Raw genomic sequence first — 10,793 nt, forward strand, 5'->3', positions numbered from 1 at the left:
TATCATGACACCAACGAGGGCCATCTTAATATTATAGACCCTGGGCAATTTCAATGCACTAGGCCCTAGAGTAGATACTTATTGACAGTAAAGTGCAGGATACATAGATCAGAATTGGGCTCCTAGACTCATGAGTTCTCTCAGGTAACTGCTCACTGTATAAACACCTTAAGCCAGTACTGGACCGGCATTATGAAAATTGTCCTGTCCTCAACAAAACTAAAAAGTTTTCCTGACTGTTTTCCTACTTATTTTATAACATGATGCTTTAATGCACCTGTTTTTGGTGGTGGGGTGAGTGAAGGACAAATGGTGAAGTAACCGTTTTACAATACTCCTAAAGAAACACTGGCTTTCTTTTAATTAATTTTGAAATTAAAGAAGAAGCAGCATTCTGTTTGTCTTTACATTGAAATTCCTCTGAGGTTGACCTTGCCTTTCATTCTTTTGGGGTTGATACAATAAGTACCACTTTAATACTGGGGTCCATGTAATCGACTAACCCCCTCCTCTGAAATTGCTGGCCTTGTACTAAAATTGAAATCAATCTGCCTGAGACTCCACCCCTCCCCAGTTCTATGATACAAACTTTTTTGTTTCAAAGGGATCTAAATTGAAACCTCCCATCAAAATATGTTGATTTATATTTCAAACACTGGCTTAACTAACAACGACTAAGTTATTTTATTCAGTTCTTTGCTATTTTCAAAAGTAATTGAAAGAAAGGTGGTGGATTTCAACAAATATGGTAACTGAAGAGTCATGGCTGGTGTTTGGAATTTAGTATAATAACTTTTTATTACTGATACCAACCAATTAAGTAACATTTTTGATGGAACGTTCTAATTTAGATCACTTTAAAACAGAAAGTTTGTATTATAGAAGCAGGGCTGGTCTCAGGTGAGTTGGCATCAAATGTGTGGAATCTCAGGACGTTGAACCTTATACATAAGATTCAGTAGAAAAGCAATGCTATGTTATATACCAGTGCGGACCATGTTAGCATGGGGGTAAAAAACAAACAAACAAACCTTAAAATGACAATGAAAACAACAAATAACAGTAATGACGATGTATAATGAATTATTAGCCTTTTAGTGTTTTCCGCTTCAACTACAGAGAGAAGAAAATGGATCATGGACTCAAGTTATAGTGTTGTAAATATTCAATATGGATTGGTTAAAATTAAGGCTGAATACAAAGAGAGAGAGAGAGAGATGCAGTTCAAGCGAAGACAGAAGTGTTACGGGGTCGAAAGTGGGGTGAGGCATAGCAAGAGGAGGGATAAACAGGTGTGTCGAGGGAGATTGAGAGAGAATGCTACACATGAACTGCAGTAGCAGTAGTAGTAGTAGTAGCAACAACAGCAGTTACAGGACGCAACCTGATGATGAACCAGTAGTTGGCGAAAATTAATGAGTGCAGCTAGCTTATCTGTCAGATGGCTCGAGGGTGTGATGTGTCGTCTACCTTTGCGCCCAGTTCAGAGAAATCGTTATTTCTGCTACAAATTAAAAATTTAAGGAATTCCTCCCTTAAAAAATCAAAACGTGTATATTCTCTCCCACTTAAAAGGGAGCTGATTTAAAACCTTAGACACAACACCACGTTTTCTTTTTTGATTAATGCCCTACAGACAAAAGACAGGAGTAGGCAAGCGTGCCCCCCTTCCTTTTGCTTGTAGCTATAATGCACTTAATATCTAAGTAATATATTTGTATTTATTAATCTAAATCATCATCATTATCATTTTACGTCTGCTTTCCGTGCTTGTTAACTGTAGTTTCGCACTATTTGTGATCCTTTACATTTTTTACTTTCCTTCTTTCAGATGGCAAAATGATGAATCTTCGTTGCTCTCCAAAATTGCATATATAACCACAAACTGAATAATTAACACGGATTCAATCATCAGTTTCAAGCGAAGAATAAACTTGACATCTGTAGAATATTCTTTCTTTCGTTGTACTTAACAAACACACACCTGCATGAAGATCCTGTGCACGAACAAGCAAAACTCAGAGGAGCAAGAGACAGACTTAGCTAAAATAAAATAATCCTAACTACGGTATTGAGTACTCTTTTTCCTACCGATAGTCCGTACAAAAGGTGCGTGGTGCGTGTATATATATTATATGATGTCCTATACTTGATGTGTTATATATATATATATATATATATATATATATATATATATATAAAACACATCAAGTACAGGACATCTCTCTCTACATATATATATATATAGATAGATAGAGAGAGAGAGAGGCGAGTACATACACATACAGACTTATGTATGTGTGTGCGTGAATATGTGTATGTATTAAAGATAAGTGTTATGCTTCCCTCAGTTTTTAAGTATCAATTAAAAGTCAAGAACTATAGGCTTGGTCTATCTAATATACCAAATTACTACTACAATTGATAATAATAATACTAATGATAATAACAAAATTACTGCTATTATTATTAATGACAAATATATATATTTAAATAAAATAATAATACGGAAGAAACAAGTTAAAATTTTTAACATTTATTGTTTTACGACAGAAATTGAAAAAAATAGAAAAAAAGCTATAAACAAAAAATACTGAAACAAACCTGCCTTTCCCACCCTAAAATATGTACCCGCAAAAATAAGAAATCGAACTGATGAGTTTGTTGTATCACGTCGTGGCTTCCATAGTAGAGAAAGAAGGAGGGGTATTTGATAGCAGCAGCAGCAGCAGCCTGGTGAAGTATCAGGTCTTTCAACAACAACAAGAGGATGAGAGAGAGAAAGCAGCAGGCAAAGAGGCCTCCCCCTCAGTCTTTTAGATAATACAAGCTTTATTTCATCTCCCTTTCTTTCTCTACATTTATCTATCTTTATTTCGTGCTCTCTCTACATATATCTATCTTTACTTCACCCGTGCCTTTACTTTTTATTTCTTCTTTCTCTCTTTATTCTAACCTCTCTCTCCACATATATTTACTTTTCCTCTCTCTATCACCCTCTTTCCACATCTGTCTATCTTTATTCTCCCCTCTCTCTTCATATATAGCTGTCTTCATTTCACCCTTTCTCTCTATATTCTATCATTACTTTCCCCCCCTCTCTACATTACTTTATCTTTATTCCACCTCCACTTTACATCTATTTTCACTCTACCCGCTTCTCTTTACATCTATCTCTCTTTACTTTACCTCCTCTTTCTCTACATATGCGTCTTTACTTCACCCCCCTCTTTTTACATTTCTCTCTCTCTTTCACACTTTCACTCACACTCTTCAGCTTCACTCGCACTCCAAGCAAAAATGGTGGACCCTTAGCGTCAGCACAGACGGAGACACTGACAGAGGGAGACGAAAAATAGCATAAAGGTGAAGAAATCGAGGATATGTAACAGATAATAATGAACCAGCAGGAAGAACTTGATAAGCTGAACATTCCTAATCTATCGGATATTCCACAGACTGGGTCGAAACCCCGAAACCAACCGCAAAGAAAAGACCTACTGTTTGACGGGGATAAGAAGAATGGGAAGTAAAGAGTTACCGGACAAGAGTGCTTTGTATAATAATAATAATAACAAGAAGAAGAAGAGTTATAATGGTGATGAAGTAGTAGTAGACCTGCTTCTCTACGACTGGTGTTGGTATTGTTCTTGCTGCCGCCGCCGCCAAACCATTTCCATAGCAAGACGAAGTAGATAGTATCGAATTCTTATTATTATTGTTATTATTTTAAGAAAGGGACCAGTTTTCTGTTGGCCTTTCACTTTTGGTGATCCGTTTTCCTTCTTTCTTTCATTCTCTTTTCTTTCCTCTACAAACGGTCATTCAATCTTTTTGTGTGTGTGTGTGTGTGTGAATGAATAAGAAAGAAAAGAGAAAGTGTGAATGGCAGAATAATTGTATATTTTGGTAAATATATTATTGACTAGATATGTAATTAATTGGAACCTTGTTCTAATAGTATGTAAGTGTTTGTGTGTATATATTTATATGCATACATATATGTATTTATATGTAAATTGTATCTGTGTAGTTATTTAGAACGTTGATGTATTAATTAGGGTTTGTGAGTATTGTCTAGATATTTAAAAAACGTCAAGGCGTTAATAGTGTTTGTGTGTGTATACACATATATATACATAGAGAGAGACTGTTCCGTTAACATCTACATCAACATAATTGTTTTCCTTGGTGTGTGAACGTGTATTATATATATATATATATATATATATGCTTTATTGTTGGAAGCGGAACAGTCAATAATAAATATTACCACAAACAAACAATAAAATAGATGTGAAAGAAAGAAAATAGAAAAGAAAAGAAAGGAGGAAAACAAAGAAATAATAATAATAATAATAATGATTTAAGAATCAAACCTTCCCGAAAAAAAAAATTACAAAAAATAAGCACTAAGAAATTAAAAAAAAAAGCAGGGAAGGAAATAATAAGAAAAGTTGAGCGAATTCCGGGTTCGGTTCTCAAGTAGAGGAAGGGGAGAGTTTGTTTTACTGCTATATAATTATTATTATTATACACACATTTAACGAATATATATATATATATATATATATACTCAAATATTTAACGGATATATATATATCTCTTGCTTATCTATATATATATATATATATCTATATATATATATATATATAAGCGGAGTTTCGGGCCAGAAGCAGTCACCGTGTATCACCATAGAGGAATTAGGAGAGCTCTGGGCTCACTGCGAAGCCCGCAGATGGGGAATGGCGAAAGCATCGAGACTACTCGGCCGGAGTTACGGGCATCCTTGCCCATCCGGCTACCCATGCCCGACCCCACGGAGCTCGAACGGAGGTTTACCAAAGTTCTGGTAAGTAACGTGATTTTTTTTGTTTTTGCTTTTTATATATCTCACAAATTTTAAACCGTATCCATGTATGTCCATTTACATTGTAGAGATCTTCATAAACCAGAGATACAGATGGCAAAATTGGACAGCAAAAAATAACTGGAACATCGGTTGAATAATAAAAAAAAGTATTAATAAAGAAAAAAAAATGTCACGATTATGAAATAATATTGTTCTATAAAAAAGAAAAATGTTTTAAAAATTATTCTGAAGGTGCAGAGTTTGCAGAACCGGGATATAACTGCCTTACTGTAATTCTATGTGGTATATGTAAATCAGACTGTACAGGTCTCAGTAAATACCAGTTATATATAAGGAGATAATTTCTTGATGTTGTGGAAGACCAGATTAAATGTTTTACGCTTGTTTGAATTCGAATCCCGCTCGGATCGGATGTATGCATCTTTTACTTTTTTGTTAGGTAGGTATTGAGGTTGAATGGGGGGGGGGGTATACCGCCCATTTTCACATGCTTTTGGCTCTTTAAGTAAAATTATTATAATTATATATTATTAAAAATATTTTTATAACACTGTTATGAATTAATCAACTTGTAATCGCATCCCTCCCCATTTCTTTCTCACTCAACCACGACACATGATGCTAAACGTTTGGAACGAATCTTGCGGTCCAATTTCGATCTCTAGCTTCGGGTCAGCCCTTATCGAGGAGACCTAAGATCAAACGCGTTCTAGTTGTGGCAACCCAAAACATTATCCAGCTTATTCCCTTTAAGACATTATAGGGTTCGCTGTGATGGAGATTTGACTGCTATTTTTAGTCGTTCGGGTAACCATATAGAGGCTGTCACAGAAATGTCCTGTTCTCACTCCGCCTGTAATAATATATCTTTGAGAAATGCATAAACATCACATGATGTTTTATTATTATTTATCATCATTCATTTGCCATTCTATGAATCAGTTTGCAAAGGCAACAATTAATTTTGTGTCCACTGAGGTCATTTTTCTCTTTCATTCCTGCAGTATCTATTAAACTACTCTAGCTGTTTAAATTCATTTATACAAATCTTCCACGACAGAAGCCTTTTCATTTGTCTGGTTCCCAGTTTTTAGAAATCTTTCTGGGGAAGGGGAAACGTAAAATCTCGTTTATTTCGGTCCCTCGATTTCGAAATTCAAATCTTTCCGGGGACAGTTTTTGTCTTCCACCCCTTGTCGGGTACCCATTTTCCAACCTTACCATCAACATACCGTGCCCTGTATCTGTTTAGAAATTATTGCTGTGGTACTTTTGGCGGTTAGTCCGTCAGACGAGTTTTCGAGGAATCCCAGAAACATTTAATCTTTTATATGATTTTATCTGGCAAGAGGAAGCCAGATTGGTTAGAGCCCATCCCTCACCAAACTATTTTGATTGCTGCCTCCAAATAACTATGTACAGAGGAAGCTTAGAGAATAAGAGGGTGTGTGAAGAAAATGTGACGTTATAGAGACAATCTCTATCATCAGGACATTAGCAAAGCAAACGAAATAAATCCCAACACGAATCGAAACCGTTTCGCAAATTTGGCTCTTAAACTTTAGCCTCTACTCTATGAAACGTTGTTAGCCATTTAAATAAATTCGCACAGTCATTTGTATTTAGTCGTCTCATAAAATGCCAACGATTCCGTTAGAGAGACAGTTTTAATACCGGCTCACTGCTGTTGCAATAATGTCGCTAATTCACTATGGTTCTTAAATCTGGTCCTCTTAAAATACGCTTCGTTTATACAATCGCGGCTATGGATGGCTTAGATGGGAAATTGCTTGTATATATATCAGTGTATTTATTTTATTCTGGTGTAAACAATAATTACATATAAAATTTCTGGAGGGCTGGAAAATTATCAATCAGTGTTTATTAGATTGCAAGGTTACAAAAGAATGGAAAGGTGTATAATAGTTTTTATGTGTATACAGCACGATGCACGCACTCAAATTTATACGCACATTTATATACGTATTTATAGGCGCATATACAAACATACCTGCATATACATACACACAGAGTATATATATATATATATATATATATATATATATACACATGTAGATATATATACCTAGACGTATATACATCTATACGTATGTACACACACATATATTGTCACTATTTTACGTCTGCTTTCCACGCTGGCATGGGTTAGATGGTTCAACAGGAGCTGGCAAGTCAGAAGACTGCACCAAACTCTGTCTGCTTTGGCAATGATTTCTATGGCTGGACGCCCTTCCAAATGCCAACCACTTTACTGAGTGTACTGGGTGCTTATTACTTGGCACTGGTACCAGTGGGGTCACTGAGTAAACTTATAAGACATGACCCCTTAACTGTTTGTGGGTGTGTGTGAGGTATTGAGGGGGGATTACTTTATACCAGTATGATAGAGAAACAACAGGTGTCTTGTTATCCCACCTGAGAAGAAAAGATGGAAGATGGATGTTAAATGATGATGATGATAGTAGTGAAGATGTATTGGTGTGTTGCCTCCAGTTACAGGAAGGGGAATATAAGTGGTACAGGGATTGGATAGGGTGAGTGGGTAGATGAAGTAAGTTTGTGAGAATGTGAAAGAAGAGTGGCAGATGGTTGGGACACACACACGCACACGCACACACACACACACACTGGTGTGGCATGGCTCTGTGGTTATGTTTGCTTGTCAACCATATGGTTTTGAGTTCAGTCCTGCTGTGTGACACCTTGGTTTAGTGTCATCTATTATATCCCTGGGCCAACCAATGTCTTGTGGGTGAATTTGGCAGACTGAAATTGTTAGACTCATTGTGGCCATGTGGTAAGATGTTTGCTTCCCAACCACATGGTTTCAAGTTCTGTCCCACTGTGTGGCACCTTGGGCAAGTGTCTTCAACTATAACCTTGGGCTGACCAAAGTCTTGTGAGTGGATTTAGTAGAATGACTCTCAAAGAAGCCTGTCCTGTGTGTGTGCATCTTTGTCCCCTCCCCCATTTCACAACTGGTGTTGGTGTGCTTACATCCCCATAACTTAGTGGTTCAGCAAAAGAAGCACTCAGTTATTTCTCTAGTTCATTTTCATTTAAATTTATGCAAATTACTGAGGTCATAAATCTGTTCTACTTTTTTTTACTGTTTATATGTGTCTAAGAATTTCATCAACTGGAGACCTGGTAGAATAATTGCTGTGCTGATAATGCCTGCTGAGGCAGAAACTTAGCTCCATGGCCATTCTCTTATCTTTTCTTTAATTTCGGAGGTCTTGATTTGTGAAATTACCTCCCCTTCCCATTTGCCAACAAGTGATTGTTCTACTTTCTCTGGACGTAATGATAATTTCAGTACTCTTATTGGTCTTTATACATAAGCATGTATGTGTGTATATATATATATATATATCTCAATCTGTCTATACACATACACATCATATAGATCTCTGTATACATACATATATGTATATATTTATATATAAATATCTATGCACACACAAATATATACACATCTGTGTATATTCATATAAAAATATATATAGGTGCGAGTGTAGCTGTGTGGTAAGAAGCTTGTTTCCCAATTACATGGTTTCAGGTTCAGTCCCATTGTGTGGCACCTTGGGCAAGTGTCTTCTATAACCTTGGGCTGACTAAAGCCTTGTGTGAGGCTTTAGTAGATGGAAACTGAAAGAAGCTTGTGTATGTATGTATGTATGTATGTATATATATATATATATATATATATATATATATATATATGTCTTTGTTTGTCCCCCCATCACTGCTTGACAACCAGTGTTGGTGTGTTTAAATACCCATAGTTTAGTGGTTTGGCACTAAGGAAAAAGAAAAAGTACATGACTTGACTTGTTTGACTAAAATCTTTCAAGGCAGTGCCCCAGCATGGCCATAGTCTAATGTTCAAGCCAAGTAAATGGTAAAAGGTATAAATATCAATGTACCTATCTACTTATCTCTTTTTCTCTATCATTGTGTGTGCGTGTGTGTATAGCCAAATGATATAGTAGGGAGTAATTGTGCATAGGTGTAAGGATATGAATGAGTAAAAACCAGAAATAACATGGATAAAATTTGATTGAATGAAGAAAGAAACGCAACAAATATCATGTAGAGTCAAACAAGCAAAAGCATGTCTGGAAAGGGTAGAAATACAAAGCAAAAAGAAAACAAGCAAAAGTACTCTAACGATTAATATGCCTACGCACGCACACACACACACACACACACACACACACACACACATATACATGCATGCACAAAAAGGAGGTTTCATATGCCAAAGAAAGAAAGAGAAGAGAACCTGATGTTTCAGGTGATGCCCTTTATCAAATAGAAAAGAATTGAGAGGCAAAAGAAGTAGAAAAAGGTATGATACGAAAGAAGTAATCTGTTTACAAGGCAGGTCTTAAGTAGAATGAAAGCCGAGAAGTGGAATAGGATGATCAGAAGTGAGGGTATGATCTAGGTGACAGTGAAGTTAAGTGGAGGGAGGGAGAGAGAATTTGAATAAACAAGTAAGGGGGTAAGAAAGTGAAAAAGAGTGGAGGAAAAATAGAGGGATAAAGAGACCTAGTGTGGGAAGGAAAGTGAGAGAGCTATTGTGGAACTCAATATTGGTGTTTGGTGTGTTGTGTCGGATATCTATGCAGTAAATGAGGGTTACCTATTTACAATGTATTTGTGAAGTGTGTTATGGTGTGGAGGGACGTGTAAAGGGTCTGTAGACTGGAGGTTGAAGGTGAAATGGTGAGTGTGTGCATGTGAAGTGGTAGTTATGTTCATATGTCAGTGTAATTTGTAGTATGTTCAATGTATGTAGATGTGTAATGTATGTTGTCTGAGATGGATGTGTAAATATGTGGTGCACTGTGGTGGGATGAATGTGGGAAGATTGAATATAGTGTTGTACTTCTAGTTATCAAGACCCCACTATTCATATTCAAAGGGTTGGAGCAACCAAGGCAGAAGATGAGGCTGTGTTCTTTTTGGAACTGAGAAGTAGGTAATTTGTGTTGTGAAATAACACCGCAGAACTGAGAGATGAGGAATAGTGTGTGCAGTTAAACTGAAGTGGTGGTGTTTAGGTAGATGTCACATAAATGCATTGATGCAATCTGCTAACCTACAGCTGGTCTTTCCAGTATACTGGAAGCCATTGAACTGATATTGAAGGCAGACATTTAATGTTTTTAATAGTGCAGATTAAACGGTCAGTGATATGGAAGTAACATTGGTTGGGTCCAAGAAGTATAGTATTCTGGCTGTAAGGGAATCTGTTACACTGGACATTGGATCATGTTAAAGATTTGGGTTTAGGTGTTTGAAGGGTTAGAAGAGTTGTGAGCTGAAAACTTGATCAAATAGTGATTCATTTAAAGCAGGGGAGGTATTGATCATCATAATCATCATTTGATGTTGGTTTTCCATGCTGGCATGGCATTGTTCATGGAATATGGGGGAGGTGGCAGGGTCTGAGCAGAGTAGGTTTGAGGTGGGATGGGCATGTGTAGAGGAGGGAATGATTGACAAAAGTCTGGGATTATATTTGTTTTTAGGAGTGTGTGAATATATATGTATGTGTTTATGTGCATAGATGTGTCTGTATGTTTAATATGCTTATGTATTTGTGTATATGTGTGTATGCACATATATGTACATATCTGTATGCACATATATGTACATATCTGTATGTACATATATGCATGTGTATGTGTGTATATATATATATGCATGTATGTGTATATATATATCTGCATGTATATGTGTGTATATATATATGCATGTATATGTGTGTGTATATATATATGCATGTGTGTGTGTGTATATATATATGCATGTGTATGTGTGTGTGTGTATATATGCATGTATATGTGTGTATATATATATGCATGTATATGTGTGTATATATATA

General features: G+C 36.2%; 1 protein-coding gene across 1 annotated transcript in view; it reads left to right on the forward strand.

Annotated features, from left to right (window-relative positions):
• Positions 1-2,775: 2,775 nt before the first annotated feature.
• LOC106868205 (formin-like protein 2) overlaps positions 2,776-10,793 on the forward strand; it is a 152,290-nt gene continuing 144,272 nt past the window's right edge. The window contains exon 1 of the mRNA XM_052971305.1: positions 2,776-4,852. Within this exon, the coding sequence (XP_052827265.1) occupies positions 4,739-4,852 (114 nt within the window). The 5' untranslated portion in view covers positions 2,776-4,738. The remainder of the gene's footprint in view (positions 4,853-10,793) is intronic.

Source organism: Octopus bimaculoides, chromosome 10, assembly GCF_001194135.2.
Source record: "Octopus bimaculoides isolate UCB-OBI-ISO-001 chromosome 10, ASM119413v2, whole genome shotgun sequence".
Lineage (NCBI taxonomy): Eukaryota > Metazoa > Mollusca > Cephalopoda > Octopoda > Octopodidae > Octopus > Octopus bimaculoides.